This window comes from Gnatocerus cornutus, chromosome 2 (genome assembly GCF_029298725.1).
Source record: "Gnatocerus cornutus isolate USDA-ARS CGAHR chromosome 2, icGnaCorn1.1, whole genome shotgun sequence".
Taxonomy (NCBI): domain Eukaryota; kingdom Metazoa; phylum Arthropoda; class Insecta; order Coleoptera; family Tenebrionidae; genus Gnatocerus; species Gnatocerus cornutus.
The window spans coordinates 6,982,832-7,003,680 of NC_142234.1; the positions used below are offsets into that span (position 1 = coordinate 6,982,832).

Sequence of the window (20,849 nt, forward strand, 5' to 3'; positions counted from 1 at the left end):
GAAGGTTTTTTAACGATGAATAACAAAACTGCTGTGATAAACATATTTACATAAAAATTCAATTCTAAAATGGAAAAAAAAATCAATTACCAACTGTTATATTTCGCACATCTCGAAAAAGTTGCATAAGCCTAGACATTATCGTAGGTGCTAACACACAAATTCATTATAAAATCCACGCCAAAAGAATAAAGGTCCAATAAAAAACAGGTTTATGTCACATACCCACCAGAGCAAAATACAAATCCGTTGGCTCAGGCGAAGTGTAACATTTTTTCATTATTGAACACAAATCACTAATAGTGTTTAGCGTAGGAGTATAAATCGATTTATTGTTCCGTAATAAAACTATTTGTAGATATAATTTATGCATATTTACAGAAAATGCTTCTGATGGACATGTCGTGTACATACATGCAAGTAATATGAAATGAAGTAAGCAATAGAAATTACAGTGAAAGAAGAAAGTACGAAGAAGAATTGTTTTTTCAGATCTAGGCAGACATATTAATTGTCTTTATGTTTCTAACGCTGATTAGTTGTGACAACCAACGACCTTAGTAGTTCTTCTCTGGAATTCCACAAGGAAGAATATATCAAGGAAATATCATATGTATAGATACAATATTGTATATTCAACTTATAACATTTTGTCATGGAACTTTTTGTTTTGGTTATCAAATTGGTAATTTTCTTCTGAAAATTAGATTTTTTTTGAATTCTAAACAACAAGCAACTCTCAACTTATATTAATATCTATTATAATAACTACAAAAACAAATATAAGAGGGTTTTCTTAAATTATATTATGTTCTCTTTCCAAAATTTATTCATCTTCATATAAATGATCAAGTTTCAACTGTGCACTACTTTTATCTTTAGGAGCTCGACTTTTCTTCTCTTTTTTCATTTTCTGTCCCACAACATACTCTGGCATTACAACTTTAGAACTTCTAAAACTTGGTTTCTCCTCTTCATTCACCTCCTTGTTGGTTTTCTCAATCTTTTTAAACATAATTTTCTTTGGAGGCTCGTCATCAAGATTTGCCTCTGTACTGTTCCTCTTTTTCAAATCATTCAAAAACGAAAGAGCTGCTTTTGTATTACTTGACTCCGACATATCGTCATCTTTCACGTCAGCAAGAGAGTACTTCTTCCATTTATGAGGGTTCTTTTTAAAGTCAGGAATTTTTTTCAGATATGTAGATGGATCTTGAGGTACCTTGAAAATGCTTTCTTTACCTCTGAAGTGTTTAGTTATAGTTCTAGTAGACTTCGCAGCTCTACTGGGGCCTGGTTCACCAGGTTCTACTTCCATTTCTGTTTCAGTGTGAAGATTACATTGAAGGGTGTTGAGTTGATCAAAGACATTTTTCTGACGTTGGGTGAACTCTTTGTTCGAGTTTCGTAGCGTGAATGGTTTGCTGGGCTCGCACCCCTCGGATTTACTGTGATTTAAGACCATTTTGAGAAAATATCTAATGTTGATTATTTTGACACTTCATGTCATTTATGATATTGTTTCAATGTCACCAACAGTAGAAACTAAAATTCCCATCCGGCAAGACGTCCAGCACCCAAGAAAGACTTTAACAACATAATCCATATTTTAACGTACTTGGCTACTATTAATTGTTATTAAAAAACCCTACTTAATAAAAATGATAATTAAACATATTGAATAAAACCGAAAATGTGAGATGATTGGTGCCAACATTAAGTAAACAAAAGTCACAACATTATCTACTGATTATCTACCGTGACGTGAAAATGACAGTTGACATTGACACCATGTGGTTTTACTGCGGAAACATTTTCCAGTCCAAATTTAATTTCGAATTTGAAAAGGCTTTCTAAGGTCAGTTTCGCGTCCGTGAATTGCGTAATTTTCGGCTGATTAACTTTAAAATTGCGTGCAAAACTGTGTAACATCAATGTGTCAGGTGAGAACAGTTTTCTCGTTTGTTTTATTTTGTTTGGTAACCTCAAATGTTGCCATCAACTTTAAAATTTCTATGGCTTAGATTCTCAGACACTGTTCAAAAGATTTATTTTGACCTTACAAAATTTTGGTAATACGGCAGTTTACGCCGCCTTTTAATTCTCGTTATTTTTCAGTTTACCCAAGCAACTCATTGGAAATCTGACCATGATGAAGAACAAGTCTCTTAAACGAATTGAGAGTAAGAAGAAGAAAATGGCTGCGTTGTTGGAAATTTCTCAGTTGAATGAATATGACCGAAACATTAAGAAGCAGCAACTAAATGAAGATAGTTCTAAAACTTCTGACTTGGAGCCAAGTGTAAAAAAACCAAGGACTGAATCTCAGAAGTATAGGTTTAACAAATTTGAGTTTTTTTCTCATTATTTCTTTTAGTGATGACGCTGAATGTCAATCAATAGAATTGGGGCCCACAGGAAAACCAAAATTATCAGGTTTAGAATTTCAAGAGCTGAAAAAAATGTTGAGGGAAAAGACTTTAAAATCACGACAACAACCCGTCTTTAAGCTGAGAGACATGGGAATCAGTGCTTCTTTGACAACAGACTTAGAAAATCGGGTTCCTTTATTCTTGTCAGACATGCAACATTTGATTATGTATTCACAACTTGGCCACCACTCCCCATATTCCCCAGCTAGATGGTGCTCTTTAGAAAAATTTAACAGATTGGTGAGCACATGTGTTTTAATAATTGAAAACGCAACTTTGTACCACTTCTCTGCTCATGAGAGCATGTTTCCATTTATTAGCTCTACATTCGAGCACAAATTAGAAATCTTTGCCTTAAATTCAGAAAATACTGATGTGGTTAAAGAACTTTCTATGGTTCCACTAACAGGAACACAAGTGAGGAAGTTTACTGACAAATTTGGTTGTCTCCAGAAGGCTGTGTTAAAAAGCACAGAAGTTTTTGATACTGTACGCAATCTTTTCCCCATAAACAGAAATGTGGACACAGTAGGGATATACTATGGAGACTTACCATCTACTGACAAGTTCCCAAGAACTCAGTTGTTGCTATCAGGCTGGCAAATGGTTGAAGAAAATTTTCCCCTGCCAGTCAAGGGTTTAATGGAAAATAAATATGCAGGCTATGTTCTAACAAAAGACAGATATAAAGAAGTTACTCCTTTTAGTAAGATGTTTGGCATTGATTGTGAAATGTGCAAAACCACAATAGGAGATCTAGAGTTGACAAGGATATCAATAGTAGATGAAGACTTGAATACTTTCTATGATACTTTGGTTAAACCACACAACAAAATTACTGACTATTTAACGAGATTTTCTGGTATTACGCACAAAATGATGAAGAACATACAGACTACATTGCAAGATGTTCAAGATGATATCAGAAGGCTGCTGCCTGAAGACGCTATTTTGGTTGGCCAATCCCTGGGAAATGATCTTCATGCTTTGAAGATGATGCATCCATATGTGATAGATACTAGGTACATACTAAGATAATATAACATCCTTGGTTTTTTACTCTTCTTTTTCTTTCAGTGTAATTTTTAATATAACTGGCGACCGTCTGCGAAAAACGAAGCTAAAGACCCTCGTTCAAGAATTCCTCTCCGAAAAAATCCAAGAAGGCAGAGCAGGCCATTGTTCTACTGAAGACAGTACTGCGTCTCTAAAACTCGCCCAACTTAAACTCACCAAAAGTCTCCACTTTGGTGATGCTGTAATGGGCAACATCCATAACGACTTTAGAGTATGTCCCGATTTAGGTACATACAACTACGCAACAAGCATGTTAAAACAGATAACTAAGGTTGAGAAAACAGCGCAAGTTATTGCTTTGAATGATGTAACAACCAGATATAAATTCTATGTGGATAAAGGTGTAAAACAACAGACGAACAATGAAAAAGTAAAATTCTTTGCAGAGAGAAGTTGTAAAGATGTTGTAAAAAAATTAAGTGAGTGTTTAAACGATGCTTCGTTGTCTATCGGGCATATTAAAGTACAAAATGATCAGTTAGATGGAACAAAGGTTTTTAAGAATGTAGATAAGTGGGTGAAAGAAATTTATGAGAAAGTACCTACAAGTGGACTTGTCGTGGTTCTCTTTGCTGGGAGCGAAGGAAGTAATGGGAGTTGTTTTATTCAACTTAAGCAAGATTTTGTGATGTAAATGCATATGTTTGTCATTAAATAAATGTTTGTTTTTCTATTTGTGATTTTTAGGTCACGTTTTCAAAAGCGATTAAATAAGTGTATCAATTGTGATCGTTTATTGAAATTTGCAAAATACACAAAATTTACAAAATAAAAAATAATGCTTCAAAAAAATTAATTATTTACAGATTTTTGTTGTCACAATTTACGTGGACATTGAAAATTTTATTAAAATGGTTCCTATTTTGAGAATTTCTTCCTAAAATTTAAAAATATCAATTAAATGAATGTATACGAGTACCTAATATGTATGCATGTATTCCATGTATTATCTGTTAATCTGTTATGATAAAATTCAACTTTCAATGCCGTGTGAATAATTCTCAAAAAAAATCGGGAAACAATTAGTTTTTTATTATAATGACCAAAATGACCCAATTTTTGGTGTAGTGAAAAAATTAGTTTTCAATTATATTGTGTAAAAACTCAATTTTCATCCGTACAAAAATTAACATATGGAAAATATAACATGAGAAGATATTCTTATATGTATAAAAACAACGCTTTGCGGTTACATTTAGCATTTTATCTAGAATAAAATGCAACACTTGTAGGAATGGACCGGTTTTATTCGAATTTAGATCAAACACATTTTAGACCATTTCAAAATAATGATTTTAGAACCATGAAATTTAGTATATTAAAACATCGAGTTTCATAAGGCAAATTTTAAGGCACGAATCCAAGTTTATAAAACGAGCGGCAAAGCCCCGAGTTTTATTATGGATGAGTGCTTTAATGGCCTTATGAACGAGGTTTTTACAATATTTTTCCTAATTTGTTCTTGCAACAGAGCTATTTTCGCTATTTCCTCATTCGTTTGCAGTGCTATAATGTCCCATTTCGATACGCGTTGCTATAATAGCTTTGTTTCCATAGCAACATGGGAATCTTTAAAATACAAATTAGGAAATAGTATATAAAACATCGAGTTTCATAAGGCAAATTTTAAGACACGAATCCAAGTTTGTTAAAACGAGCGACAAGGCTGCGATGAGTGCTCTAATAGACTTATGAGCGAGATTTGTATACTGTTTTTTCCAATTTGCTGTTGTAACAGAGCTATTTCCGCTAGTTCAGCATTCGTTTTGAATGCTTTAATATCTCATTTCGACACAGAATACTACGATAGCTTTATTTCTATAGCAATGTAGGAATGTTTAAAATACAAATTGGAAAAGAAAAATTAATTGGTTGCTAAGGAAAACCTCTATTGATGAATGTAGTACTTCCGTATTTCATAATACACTCTTAGGTACAAAGAATTCGATTATCGTAAAATAAACAGTTACCCACAGTATCCAAAACGATCAACAAAAGCTGAACTAACAAACGGATCGACTTATTTAAGCTGTAAATTAAATCTAGTTCGAACTTTTTTTATTATTATTCATCCAACACTTAAGTTTTTTGGCGAATTTGCTGAATTTATTTATTATTTACTGTTAATTATTATTAACAGTAAACTTCAATTTTATAAATTACGTTGATTTAGTATTTTAATTTTTTACACTCATTTATCTCATTTATTTGGTTTTTTATTAAAAAAAATAAATCAATTCTTCCGATATGTCAAGACTTAAAAAAATTCACGATTCAGATTAAAGTGAAAAATAGCGTGCTTCATCAAATTATGTAATGAAATAATGTCGAACCAATGCTATTTTAATCTTTAAATGGTAAATGTTATACCAACTTCAATTAATTTTTGATTTATTATTATCAGTTAAAAATAGTTCACCGATAACAAAGCAATCTCAAATAATAATTAAATTCACTTAAGGCACCAAAGAAGTGTCTACTTAGCTAATTAAAGAAAATTAATTAATACTGCATGACATGTCAAGATCTGTTCTTCTACAAGACAAAACATTAACTGAGTCACGAGCTAGTTTTACAAGAATCTTAATTAAATTGACCGGATTCTTGAAAAATTTAAATATGTATTTAAAAACATAACAAATTGCAAAAAATAGCATAATATAATAAATATTAATAAACGTGTCCGTCGCATAGTGGTTCCGATCGCAAATCTAGCTCATTACTCAACAAAATTTGGTCAATTTTCAAAGATGAATTTTGAAATTTACCACATTCATCAAACTTTTTAAGGCGAATTTGTTAATAACACTTGTAACAGTGTAAATTATAAGTACAGCCAGCTAGATTTGCCATTGGGTCCACTGTGCGTCGTGGATAACCCAAGCCATGGTATTAATAAAATAAAAACTGGAAATAAACCGCGGGAATTTTTCATATCGTCGTCTAAGCAGCAACATCCGTAAACTCGTGAAAATATGTTGTTACTACTTTTTTTTTCAGATGATTTTTTTACAGGAAACGTACTGGTAGAAATTATTTTTTTGTATTTTTTAATAGATTTAACTTTAGGCTATTGATACCAATTAATCATGGAAAAAAATTGCTTACACTGCCAAAAATCAGTTTATTTGGGCTCCCGTATGACTTTGTAAAAGTTGAGATTGCGGTTGTTGCCGCTTAGACGACGATATACATGTATGTTTCAAACAGAGTGTCCGGAAAGTCGCGCACCACCGTAAAACTGTATCATCGGTCAATGCCATAAATCACCGGAAAAATGTAAAAAAAATCCATGTCTTCAATCTTTCGAGATATGATAGATTGAATAGACAAAGTTTGATGCAAAAATTAGCGATTTCTGTGCAATAATTTTACGTTCAAATGAATTTGTTACCTAAAGGACATTTTGCGCAAAGGCATGGTGCAAAGAAAATCGGAAAAATCTTGTAAAAAATGGCTGAAAACTGTTAACAAGATTTTTGAGTCAACAATCTCGATCAGTGTGGCATCATTCTCGTGAAACCATAGTTACATTACTCGTTCATGAGCCGACCTGACTAACGCCAACAGTACAACAGCAACGTTACTATGGCTTTGAATACGAGAAATTTAAATTATGGGGGGTAGAGTTCTGCAATGTTGCCATTTTCCTAATTTTTTTTTGGTCTTCCTGCGAAAACATAGAGTCTGGAGTTTTTTTTAACATTTTTTGGTACTCTGGTACCCAATTACCCTCTTTCAAGGTGGTGCGTCACTTTCTGGACAGCCTGTATGTTATGTAGGTGCAGAAATTCAGTTTTGATTCTTGTAGTTTTTTTGGGATAAATAAAAATTAATGTAGGTGCTACAAACCAACAGAATCATATCAAAAATGAGTACAACGTAGGTGTAAAAAAATATACCTACAGGAGTATCAAAACCGGCGCACTCTGTACACAATAGAGGTAAGCCACCCTAAATCCCAGAAAAATGTTTAAAAAAATGTATTTCAAATATTATTTAAGTTATGAGTGTGAAAATGTTACGTAAGAAGTCAATTGAATATATATCTGGCCATTTAATTTATTTTAAAATAACTTAAAATTATGCATAATGTTGCTGAAAACAAAATCCCATAATAAAAAGTCTGGTTTTTAAAAATTAACAAACTTACTGGCTTATTATATATAATATATAATATATATATATATATATATTATTATTAAGTTTTTCAAATTACATGGAAATTTATAACGGCAATATCGTGATATTAATTAATCTTCTTATTATTAGTTTCCACTATTTTTTCTATTTGTTACAAACAGAGATGCCGCATTTCCTTACATTTAACTCCTTATTAATCTAAAATGTTAAAAGTTGTTAAACCGTATACAGTTAGCGACGTTATTTTTAATACACTTTATATACCTAACCTTGTAATTTTAAAAATTACGAAAAATTTGGAAAACTTGAAGAATTGAATCAAACAAAAAAAATTGCATAACAAAAAAGAATTGAATTAAAAATAAAATACCGAGTCCTCAAAGACACGAACTCGGGGTAGTGGCACGTTGACACTTCAAGGGTTCCAGGAATGTCACGGTACTTAAAATTTTACGACGTCAGAGATGAAGCTGGAGCGTTGAAAAGAACTAGAGCGAGAACTGGAGGGTGGTTGTAGGAAGAAATAAACTCATTTTCATTGTGACCAAATTGTGTGAGGTATTGGTAAATATTAGATTTTCAAATTCGTAAAAGCCTGCATGACAATTAGCGATTCAGAAGCTAATTCTGGCTTTGGATGGATTTTTGATACAAAGCAACGTGACGCCATAAGAAAGTGACCTATAAGAGATGTCAATAATAGAGACTTTTCACAAGGATAACATAAGAAAATTATAAACTCCAGTTAGTTGGACCTTCTAAAAAAAGTGATATAAATATGTACTACATTCTTACAGTTTAATACGCTCTTAAAACATTTTTATATTGTTTCAGGTGAGATTATAGCATATCTTTTCGTGTAAGACAGTCTAAAATATTGGAGAAACTAATATCAGTTCAAATCCCTTCATTTGGTTTATTAATGAATTTCTATAATTTTATTTTTTTTATGGCTCGCGTAGCTAAAAAATCAGAAATTTTAGCACTTAGTATATTAAAAACTATTGTGTTTTGGACAAAATCATTTGGAGAAAAAGTGAGGGAAAAAGAAAAAAAACAAATAAAACCTGCTACGAATTTTGCTATGAATAAAAATAATCTGTCTTTCCTTTAGGCTACGTTCCCTTACCTCCATACCTGTTTGCTCAATTAATTCAGTATGTCCTTGTATGAAGGGTCAAACTATCCAAATCGACAACCCTTTTCATGGTTTTATTTAGACCATTGATAATGTTTTCTTCGTGAATTTTATGGAATATTGTCGATTCTACATTTATGAATTTTGTCAAGAAAACAATTTTGCTTTTCATAGATCGAAAAATTTGGTTTTATATCATGATATTTTCACGGTTCGAACCAAATCAACTGTTTATGAGCTTCCGTCTGAAACCGAGCCTGCGCGAGTTATTGTCCTGGCAAAGCTTCGCGTGGACTCCGCAAGCTCAGTCCAATCCTGCTACATAGACGAAGTGTGTCGCTTGGGCGACCTAAACATAACTATTGATATAATCAGTTTTCAGTGCCTTTTAATTGGTGACTCACTAATTAGATGTTCATAGGTGAGTTTCATCTTGACATTAAGTTTCTTCATTAAAATCCTGTAAAATTATCTTCATGAATCCATATTTGCCTATGACAAAGTAAACAAATCAGTTGTCAAGGGTGTTCCAACATCTTTCTAATATTAGCCTGATTTTAGTTGTAAAAATCACAAACTGACGCATTCATACCTTTAACATGACACAGGAAGGCATAAAAACATCAACGCTAATTTGACAGTGGTTGCGAATTTACTAAGACTAGTTTATTATACAAAGAGTTTATTATCAACTTTGTTTATTAAAAGTGGTTGCCATTAAAAATTGCTCATGGTTTATCCCAAGTGTTTATGGTCACATCTACGTGAAAATTGATCGTTTCTGTTTTATTGATCTTTTAATTTTCTAATTTTAAGAACTTCGAACTGCTGGTAAAAATTTCCAATAATTAATAATTTTAGTGGCTCGAACATAAATTTTTTATGTTAATAGTATCTAGGTCATGTCGGCATATCGTTCAGCAATCTCGAGGAGTATTGGGTAGCTGACCTTAAAATAAAAAGATTCACAATTACTAATTGATCTTACTCAAGCGATAAGGAAATTTCGGATGTTTCTTAAGGTGTCATTGACTGTTCCAACATTTTTAATGTTCCCTTGATTGTTTATTTTTGTAATCTTACTAAGGCAAACCGAAGTTTTAAATAGAAAAAAAGCATTAAAATTTCATTCCTGTGCATATTTTATAAGGGGTGTCAAGTAGTGGAGTCCTCGCTTATTATTACTAAAATAACTACTACTACAGCAATTTAACAAAGTACGTAGACATAGAAATATAGATACGTAAATATATAAATGACAATAACTATCAATATCCTTGAAAAGAACTGATAAAACTTTTAATTTTCATTAAATTGCAAGTGCGTGCATATAGAACTACGAAACTTACACATTAATAATTTTAATTAGCAAACCCGCCAAATTTCAACTAAAACGTCCTTCTACAAATTATGTTATTATTATTACTCTTCACCGTCTGGTAACCCCATGCAAAATTTTTTGCTCTTGAAAATTGAAAGAACCCGCATGCTCTTGAAATGGCTTAATCTGAAAAATAAACTGCTGAACAATGCAACGTTTGAGAATTTGGAATTAGAATTGTTTGAAAGGTTTGAACTCGAGTCAGTATCGATTTCCACCTGTGTTTTTGTGCACCCCTGCGTACTACGCGATAACTTAGCGGGGTAGGTCGAGCTCACCTTGTAGTATTTTATTAACGAGGAAAAATCTGGGATAAAACGGAAAAGACGGTTGAGATGATAACCGCCGGAATGCTATTCGCAGCTTGTTGATACCAAAGAACTAAAAATAGTGTGATTTTTTTTATTTTCCTCGATTTTAGCTCGGACCGGTCATTGTTGCCAAGAATAAACGAAAAAAATGTTTCGGTGATCAATGATCAACTTTGGTCATTTCACAACATTGTAGATTCTTTTTTAAACCGTACAGTGAATTACTCATCGCGTATTTTATCTTTTATAAAACAAAATATTGATATGACGATATTGATATGATTCTCTTGTAAGATGGGTTTATTATTGAATAAACCTAACCGGAATTTATACTATGCGCAACGGAACGCAGGAAAATGGTTCAGATCTATTTTTATTTGCGTTGGCAGATTGCAGAGTTGTTGAATGTCCATCTAATTTTAGCAAACTTCTTGATTGGTTTTTTGTAACTTCTGAGTAAGGTTTGCTTGTTTACAGAACAAAATCTGAAAAGTGTTGCAAGGTTTTGCAGTCCAGTTCAAATAAACTAAAATTATTTGCAGACGAAAAGCTAAATATCGTTAAATTGGATTCGAGGCCAATGTTCCAGTTAGGTAGATATGTGTGCGCTTTCAACAGAAAGGGATAAAACGAGGAAAACAATTTTTGTTTTTCTATGGAAAATTTTGCAACGTAAATCAGGAACCTAATTACAAAAAACAATGCAGACATTGACATTAAATGTACCTATCTGTATCCATTTATTTATTTACTGTTTTTATTGTGAGAATGTGACAATAATAATGATAATATCTGTATGATAGAAACCGCAATTTAAAAAAATACTCAATTTACGTTTATGATATTGGAGTAATAAACAAAGAAATTCGATAAATATGCAATTAAAAAAAACATTACTGGGGCATTTCACGTCAAGTAACAACTTTTTGAACCTCTTCTAATTTAATTTAATTCTATTTGGTTACAATTTTGCTTTTATTTTACTTTAAACGTATGCAGACTTTTGCTTTAAAATATCACTTGGCTATACTTATTTATTATTTGACGGTGCAAAGATGTTTTCAAAATCAATTGACTATAAGATGTTAATATAGTAATAAAATAACGTACAAATACATTTTTTAAACATTTATAGATATTTTAAAGTTACATTTATAGCAGATTAGATTATGGTCACTTTTATTATTCTTGTAACAAATGCATAATTTCAAAATTCAACACAAGTAGGTACATGTTGAAATTCGACATGTATAGGGTACTTTTATTAAAATTGGTGGCAGGGCACTTGGGGTTGACCAAAGACTAATGGCTATAATTAAGTGATTAATTCTGTTTTAAAATAATTCTGAAAGGACTTTATATTAATATTGGTATCTATCATAGTTTTATTTTGTTATCTTTAGTCTTAATTTTATTTTTACTGCACTTTTTTAATGAAATCAATAGCTTCAAAAAAGTGAAGAAGATTTTTCATTGAATAACATTTGATTTGCTTGTGAGATTTTGGCAAATAATTAAAACAAAGACATTTTACTCAATAGTGATAATTATTGTTTGTAGTTTCTCACGAGTTTACGGTGAGTTTCCCTTAAATCTAATCATTACCGTGACTAATTTAAGTTATGTGTCTGGGACAAAACACTTGAGAGGGTGTGAAAGTGACCTCTACTATTTTAAAATTAAGAAATTAAGAATTCACTTTAGTCGAAAGGGTTGTTTGCAGAACAGTTGCACTTATTGTGGGTAAAAAGTTACAATAATTAAAAAGTGAAAGAGGTGAGTTATCATGATTACTGAGCAATTAGCACTTCGGTTGGTGTGATAATTTGCGTATGTGAAATTGATGATTTATGGTCAGAGTTGACGAAAACATGGAGAGTCCGTTCCATTTAATTTGGTAGTCAAAGAGTTAAATTATTCTAGAAGTGCAGAGATGCTATTCTTTGCTTTGATGTTTCAATGACCACTCAAAGTCGCGGATTTGACGAGACAGATTTGAATTTTAATTTTCTAGTAGTTAAATTAGCACTCGTAAAAGTAGTTTTTGGTTAAATAATGACAGTAAATGCCCATCTTGATATCCTGAAGAATTGATAGCAGAGTTCGATAAATAACTGATATTGGCGTTGCGTTGCGTTTCGCCTTCCATTTAAAATATGTGGTATATAAATGGGATTTTAAGTAATAAGTTTTTTCTTCTATTGGCGTCGAAATTCTGACAATATCTCAAGCAGATTTGTCATTATGAATGTTTATAAAAATATTTAAATTTGGTTCTTCAGATGAGCTTTCTTTCTTGTCATCTAAATATTCCTTCGCCGCCTTTGTTTTCGGTAAATTTTTATTTACACTCTGTTTCCACTTTTTTTTATCTAAATATATATCCTTAGCTCCCGTTTTATTTCTTCATTTCTAATAATACACTTATGTAAGACAATTTTCATTCTAAGTCATAAGACTAAACTGCTTTAGTAATTGCATGCATAACATTGATACATCTATTTATAAACCATAATTGAGTTTTTTGTTCTGTAAACGATGTGCACTATAAAACCTATATTAAACTTGAATACCACGAATATTTACTTTTCAAAGGAGATTGCCGAAGCACAAACAAGTTCGGGATTAGTACAAGTACAGTGTTAGTTGTTTTATTAGTCATATAATAATTTATCTCGAGTTATAATTGTATAACTTCTGTTGAATGTTTAGTGACAATAAAATTACAAACCGAATCGAAGGAACTGAATAGGCAAAACTATTTCCAAAAAGACCAAAAAAGACGAAACCTTTTTTCTTTATCAATAAACGTGAGTAGTAAAACCAAAAATTTTAGAGCTTTGCTGTCTAAATAAACCAGTAGCTGTGATCCGACTGAATGCAATTCCAAGACACCTTTATTATTAAAGTAGGTTGGGTATGATTATTGACCTGAAAATGTTTGGTGCGCAAGTTAGGGTCTGGTCTGCAATAAAAGACGTTTACCATTTGAATAGGCACACCTCAGTTGAGTATTACGAGATTAAGTCCTTGAGAAAGAGAGAAGACCCTTTTTGATGAGTCCAATGCAAGGTTGCGAACACAACACTGTTCAAAACTAATTATAAATTTAAGTACAGAAATACTTGATTAACAGGCTTACTTATATTCAGAGTGCGCTCATTTCGTTAATCACTTTGGCATTTTCCGTAATGTAGATATTTCTCATTAAAGATTCTGTGCGAGTATATCCTTACGAAGAAAAATGCACTTGCTGTGTGGGAAAGACAAAGTGGTTCGCTGATGAGGCGAAAAGTGGTATTTTATTTGTTAGTGTTCAAGATTAAATGATAATAATTCATAAACTTTATATTTATACAAATGCAACGATTTATTATTATGCCCACTTTTTTAAGACCTCAAATAATAAATAATATTATTCATTAATGCATATCTAAAGATATAAAGTCTATGGATAACCAAATCTAAATATTTAGACACTTCTTATTTATTTATTTATTTATTTATTTATTTTACGAGATGAGTGACACCCTAAATGGGTAATTAATAACAACAATATCCGAATAACAAAAATACAGAAGATCTTAATTATTATATTCCTCTTTCATCATTAAGCACTCAAACACAAACCGCAAAGTGGTTTATTTATAAATGAGTCATTAAGGTCAGGAAAGGGATCATTTGGTTGTAGGTACATTCCAAGAGCTTTTGAACCAGACCCGCATAATATGTTGCTACATTTGTGAACGGAAACATTTTATTTGTCATCCCAAATACAGACAACACTAAAGTTATGTTTATAACAACTTCTTTACATAAACATTACCGAATATAACGATTTTTTATTCCGTTAAAAATCGGTTTTTGACCTCCGCAATACTTAAATTTTGTAATGCGCTTCGCATAATTTGAAATATTTTACATCATTTCCGCTGTGTTAACAGTAGTTCTTTAATCGAATTAAAACATTGCGATACAATTAATTATCTTATCGTTTTATGACGACGTTGACACAATTGTCTTTTTATAGAGATTAAACAAATTAATTCTAAAAACCATTCCTTCGTAAATATTTAGTTTTGGCAAGCCGACAAAGATAATACCAACAGTAATATTGGGACAATGGTAGACTGGAAAATTATTTGCAAATGATCACGTGAGACAGTTTTTCAAAGTTGTAGTGTTAACTGGCTATTGAATGTGGCGCGTGGTCACGACGTTTAAAATACGTAAATAAACATGTTGTATACTTCCTTAATTAACACAATTTTACTTCTTTTCGCACACAAATGTTTCGTTTGTACGTTTTTACAATTATTGTGTTTGTTTGAATGGAGAAGATAATAAATATGAGATAATAAAGTTTCTTTGCAGTGGGAAAATTTACAAATCTGTAAATATTATATTCGATAAACTAAATAAGCCTAATATATGTTATTTGATTTGATATAAGTTATAGTTTAACTGAATTAACACGTTTTTCCTGTTGATCATGCAGTGAAGACATTAACACTTTTGACATCCTGTTAATTGAATTTATTTTGCCGTGCGTAAAATTACACCAAATAAGAATAAGAATTGCTTGCACTTACCTTCTTTTCTTATTGAAATAAAATCATTTTTCATAGATACATTCTGATTTATACAGGAATATCCTCATTTTACGTCGTATGATTTTGTTTCATCTTTCCGGTCAATGTCATTCATTGATCATTTTACGAATTTACCGAATATGACAGTTTTTAAAAAAGTACACATTTTTAAAAATTATGTATCATTGATGCCATTGATCGATTAAAAGATATTGTGCAATGTTATTATATAAAAATTTGTTGAGTTGTCTTATCTGTTTTCATTGTGCTACCCAACCCATCATTTGCTCTGATTCATTTCCAACAAAACATTCAGTTTATCTACGTTTGATTAATCATAATGCAAAAATGTTTATATTTATGTTTTTACCAATATCTACGTTTTCAAACGTCTTGTGCCTTTTGAATATGTTTTTAAGAGCAGCAAAAATGGATCTAATTATAATCAATTTTATTAATATCTTCTTCATTTCATATGATTTAATGTCTGTCTATTGTATCTAAAGAAAGAGAAGGGTGTCTTCATTCAAGCAGATATCTCAACCTGACAACGTTTGCATACTTATCAAACGCCAACAAGAATTGATTGATGAGATCACCAAGATGATTTTAATTTATACAAAATACAGAAAAGTTTATTGTTTGCTTGTCTTTGTATAAAGGGTTTATTCAAAAGTTGAAGTTGAAAGTTTAAAATATGACACGAGAAAATCAGCGACTATTGAAAAAAAAAATTGGTCTCTACAAAGAATTTGATTTTTCAACTTAGAAATTCTTTGAGGATTTGACAGCTAGAATTGCAGCTACACGGTATCTTTCGCAATTATCAATTTAGCTCGGTAATTTTCGCCACGGTTTCGCTAGCGCTAAAACGTAAGCTCTCAATTCAATCCTTTACAGTTTTCATCAGCTTTTTAATCTAGTGAAGTGTGTCTGGTACTTTATTCTACAGGAAATAGGTACATTACAAGTAATAGATAACGTGCTGTTTACTAGTAATAATTAAAAAGGGTAAATACAACATAAATAATTTCGTTTTGCCTAAATTGTTTTTTTTTGTACTAGAAATATTCTTTGCTGACTTAATGATTGTAAAAAATTAATTTGGAAAAAAATTGGAATTAAATAAAGTTCGTCAGTACAATAACACTAGTCAACAAATTTTGAAAAAATTTTGACTTCTGAAGTGGAAAATTGTTTCTAAAGTGGAATAGGCTCCTTATTCTGAATCTGAAGTTCGTTTTGCACCTTCAGGTCCGGATTCAAAGATATTCTTGGAATATGGTTATTTTAGGTACAAATGTAGGTACAAGCTTTTTAACGGCCTATAAAGCTCATCGCTAAGGCTAGTATTTCCCATGATATTTTTACAAAATTGGTCTCATGTCCCACAAAATTTTCATATAAGTTAAAATAAAATTTATTACAATGGGTAAACTATACCTATGTACTTGGCATTCTGTTGGATAATTAGCACAAAATGGGAAGGTAGATTTCATTGGAAATTTCTTTTTTGCATCTTTACTTAAAGGAGGATGTCAATTTTACGAAAATTTCATCTGAGGCGAAAAAATATTTGGATTGATACGAAACGGTCATTTAGTAACGCGAGGTTTATCAAAAACTTTAACTTTGCGAACATTCAAGTTAAAATGTTAACAAAATCTTTGAAAGTTAACAAAACATGATTTTTTCAAGTACTCTATATCCGTTGTTATGTAACTTCTAAATGACGAGGAGATAATAACGTGTTTTACACCGCGTTGGAAACTAGAGATCTCAACTTTATAATGATGTATTACTTTAAAAAATCAAAGTACTAATTTAGGAGTTCTATGCAAAAATCTATCAAAAAGTTTTTAAAAACCGTTCGTTTTTCGAAATTTTTGTTTTTTCAAATATCTTGGCAAAAACTTACTCTATAGTTCGTTGGAAAGCTTGTTTAATTAAGTTAAAACTACCAATAATCGGCACCATTAGCAGATTTCTCAACTTCAAAACGCTGTATAAAATTGAATTTTTGTTCTACGCCTGTATGATGACATTAATTTGTTGTAAAAATAGTTGTAAACCTTCAGATAATGTTAAAAACTCGTCAATCTTCAAAATTCACAAGACACAGCATTAAGCTAATTATGGCCACCTTTTTTGCCAATAGTCGACACCGCTCTCGACTAATAGTGGGCACCATTTCGAAACACATTAGGGGATTACCCAAGTTGCAAAATTGTAAATTGGTATAATAATAGTTATTATGCTAACAAAAATTATTTATTGTAAAAGTCTTTTGTCTTAGTTTTTTCTTTTTGGCTTGAATAGCACATTTGCTTTCTGCTTTTTTTCTCTCTCAATTTCCTTTGTCTTTTTTAACTCTTAGACAATTTTCTTTTTCGCTTTTTTTTCCAAATGGATTTTTTTATATTCTGTGATAGTAACCTTACTTTTGGTATGAAATATGAACACATTACTGAGGGGAAATGGACTTTGACAGGATGTTACTTATCTTTTTATCATTCTTTTTTTTGAGAAGTACATTTCACCATTTTAAAATTAGATACACTTAGATGTGGTGTGCCGAAATGTGGAAGAACACGGGAAAACAAAATAGATTTTGCAAGTGATTAAGTAAAGAAAAGTTATCTAAAAGAAAACTAAAAACTTCAAAACAAATCGAAAAATATCGTTATCCAATGGTGGGCACTCCTATGCCGACTATAGAAAAATGAGTTAGATTTTATCTAATACTGGCCACACCAAATACTAACACTATTATTTTATAAACTTTTTACCGTACCTTTTCAATGATGTATTAGAGAGTTTCATGATTTTGCAAGTTGATAAACAAAAATGAAAAGAAACGAAAGTGTACTAAAAAAAATCTCTGATTTCTAAACTAATGGAGAAAAACGGTCTTCGAAATGGAAATGAGGCTATACAGGGTGATTTTGAAATAGTGGCGGAAAAAAATCCATTACAGTTTATTGTAAATAAGGAAAGTTGGCAGGTTTCGTTTTTTAAATGGCTGTCTCAGTTTTAAGAAAAGGTAAAAGAAATTGATTCCAGCGTTCATGCTACGCCAATCTAAGGTTGCTAAGGTTACTATACATAGGTACAGACAGGAAAAAATTACTTTTCACTACTTCAGCAGTACAAATTTTGTTTAAAACTTGTTGACTAATGTAATAACGATAATACCTACTGTTCGGAAAAATCAGATATCCTACTTGAGAACAGATCCCAAAGAATTAGATTGCGTATTAAACATTAAGTTTCTTAAAAATTACAAACAAATCTGAAGAAAATGCAATCTTGCAACTCTTGAAGAGTAAAAACAATATCTAAATACATATGTTACGAAAAAGAGCATCCGTTAAAGTTTGAGTAAAATGTACATATTTAAATTTCATTTATATTAATAATACTTGTCTTGTGGTCATTGCCGAATTCTTCAATTGATCAGCTTTTGCAGTCGAAGCGGAACTTAATCAAGTTGAATGCGATTACGTGATTATGTTTACATTGAATTGTAATAATTTCATCAAATTGGAAACGGGTCTGATACCGAAACGATTATGAACCATAAATAAAAGATATTAATTTAAATGATGTTGGGGCTACACTCTTATCTTTTTATCAATTGTTATCGTCTATTAGCACTCCCTCTCCGCTGTATGAACTATAAATATTGGCGCTTTAACTTTTAACCATATTAACAGAACTCTCGTACTTTGGAAAAGTTCGTACTTTTTTCCTTTAATGCTCAATTTATGACACTTCACTCTATTACAGATTTTACCAAAGATGGTGATAGTAGCGAACGAACCATACGCAGAAACAGAACCAATGCTGAGCGTTACGACTTCGGACGAAACCGCCGCGGAAAGAAAATCCAGAAGCAACTCATACGCGGAAGCTTATAAAAACATAACCAGGTTGGTGGAACCTTTTTTGTTTGAACTTGAATTAATGTAATGATAAATTTTAGTGATTTTGTCTGTTTTTAGCTCGATGAAAGCGGACCAACTGCAGATAGAGGACCCAAATCTCGCATGCCAATTGCTCTCCACGGCCGTGAATCTGAAGAATATGCCACTAGTGAAACAGTGCATTGAGATTCTCGACAGGAAGTTGGACAAAAGCAACGTCTTGTCGATATTCGCGCATCTTTCACAATGTAAGATGCCATGTTCAAATCCCAATGACTTCGAGCCTTCAGCTCCTCCTATCGTGGAGAATGAAAATCTAAGAGACAAAGACTGGGTTCAGGAACTCACAGACAATTTGCGACACAACTGTCTTCTGGAAATTGATAAGAATGCGGATTATGTCTTGAAACAGAACGAAATTCTTGATCTGTCGTACAATGATCTTCTTGCTATAATTATAAGAGACACGTTAGAAGTAAAGAGCGAATGTTTAGTTTATGCTACTGTCTTGAAATGGTCGACCAAGGAGTGTCATAGAAGAACACTTCAACCACACTTGCTAAATCTCAAGGCGGTGGTTCGAGACTTGAGGTATGCTCCAAGATATGGGTTGATGTCAAAGAAAGAGTTCTGTAGTCGAACTATTTATGGTGAAAAAGGGCCTACTAGAAGCGACATACTTGAAGAAAAAGAATGGAGAAAGATTCAGTTCTACATTAAAGAAAAGAGCAAGAACCGACCAGTGGAAGAACTGCCTCATAAAATGTCACAACCAAGAGTTCCAGGAACCGAAAAACCTAAACTTCTCAGCTCACAAAGTAGTATCAGAGCCATGGATTGTCCAGTAAAAAAGAAAAATACTCGCTGCAGCAGCAGCACGACTTGTGACCGGTTTCTTTTGAACTTTTTAACCTGTTGGTCTGCCATTTTCGACTAAGTACTATCGAGCACTTATTCGTAACTATTTCGAAAACCACTAGCCATGTTTTGTGATTACCATGTATTATATTAAATTTAAATAATAATCATTATTTAAACGACGGATAACTATCGAATACTGTACTAAGATATTTATGTGATTTCTTCATTAGGTTTAGTTGACGCTCGATATAGTACTTAGAGACATTTGTTGTGTTCAGTTTTTAGTTCGTTGTTTTAAGTCTGTGATGTGTTCTAGTTGTAGATATTCAAGTTACGTTCTTTTTATATATTTTTAAAAAATCCCTGTTTATGAAGATTTTAGGCTGGGCCTAGGCTTGTTTTATATAAAGGTTCTATCACTGTTGGAATTTAAATCAATTACTATAATAAATGTATTTTATGATAAAAAAAAGTCAAACGGTAGGCTAAGGATGAGATGCTTTAGAAAATAGAAGTGTTGTTACCATCGCGATAGATGGATGATGTTGATTGGTAGGCCAGTTTTATTAGTTGTAATGGTAAATTTAAGTCAATTTGATTGCCATATTTTTCTTGCATAATACACGTATTTCTGTATACTGACTGTCAAAACAAATAAATCATGTGATAAAGCAGCTTCTTTCTTTTATTCTAGATAGAGTTTTAAAAACATATATAATGTATAATCTTTTATTTAATAGGAGTATCATTTTTACAATCGCTCATTTAAAAAAAAACAAAATCTATGGCTATATCTGTTTCATTGTATTCTAATATTAAAAAAAAATCTCCTTATAAACAATTTTATAAATAGAGCATACATTGTAGCTATGGATGTAGAAATATTTTTGTTATGAAAAAGCTTTAATTTTAAGGTCACTAGATCAAAGTGTCTGTTTTATAAGGTATGGCTATTAGTGACAAAAAGAAAGACAACGATATCTTCTGT

At 31.6% G+C, this 20,849-nt stretch overlaps 3 protein-coding genes across 5 annotated transcripts; 2 read left to right on the forward strand and 1 right to left on the reverse strand.

Moving 5' to 3' along the window:
• Positions 1-733: 733 nt before the first annotated feature.
• Positions 734-1,669, reverse strand: LOC148178423 (uncharacterized). The gene has a single exon (XM_088030450.1). It carries the CDS (start codon positions 1,463-1,465, stop codon positions 827-829), a length of 639 nt encoding a protein of 212 aa, XP_087886576.1. The 5' UTR covers positions 1,466-1,669; the 3' UTR covers positions 734-826.
• A 68-nt stretch (positions 1,670-1,737) lies between these two features.
• Positions 1,738-4,182, forward strand: Rexo5 (RNA exonuclease 5). The gene is made up of 4 exons (XM_088030448.1): positions 1,738-1,943; positions 2,119-2,331; positions 2,378-3,454; positions 3,510-4,182. Exons 2-4 carry the CDS (start codon positions 2,150-2,152, stop codon positions 4,141-4,143), a joined length of 1,893 nt encoding a protein of 630 aa, XP_087886574.1. The 5' UTR covers positions 1,738-1,943; positions 2,119-2,149; the 3' UTR covers positions 4,144-4,182.
• Positions 4,183-9,084: 4,902 nt separating this feature from the next.
• axed (BTB/POZ domain-containing protein axundead) lies at positions 9,085-20,534 on the forward strand. Of its 3 annotated transcripts, none has more exons than XM_088029663.1 (3): positions 9,085-9,211; positions 18,864-19,006; positions 19,079-20,534. In XM_088029663.1, exons 2-3 carry the CDS (start codon positions 18,876-18,878, stop codon positions 19,935-19,937), a joined length of 990 nt encoding a protein of 329 aa, XP_087885789.1. In that variant the 5' UTR covers positions 9,085-9,211; positions 18,864-18,875; the 3' UTR covers positions 19,938-20,534. The 3 variants fall into 3 exon arrangements, with proteins under 3 accessions (XP_087885789.1, XP_087885790.1, XP_087885791.1); XM_088029664.1 differs by lacking the exon at positions 9,085-9,211 and adding an exon at positions 15,992-16,033; XM_088029665.1 differs by lacking the exon at positions 9,085-9,211 and having other exon boundaries at positions 18,917-19,006; positions 19,060-20,534.
• Positions 20,535-20,849: the final 315 nt, after the last annotated feature.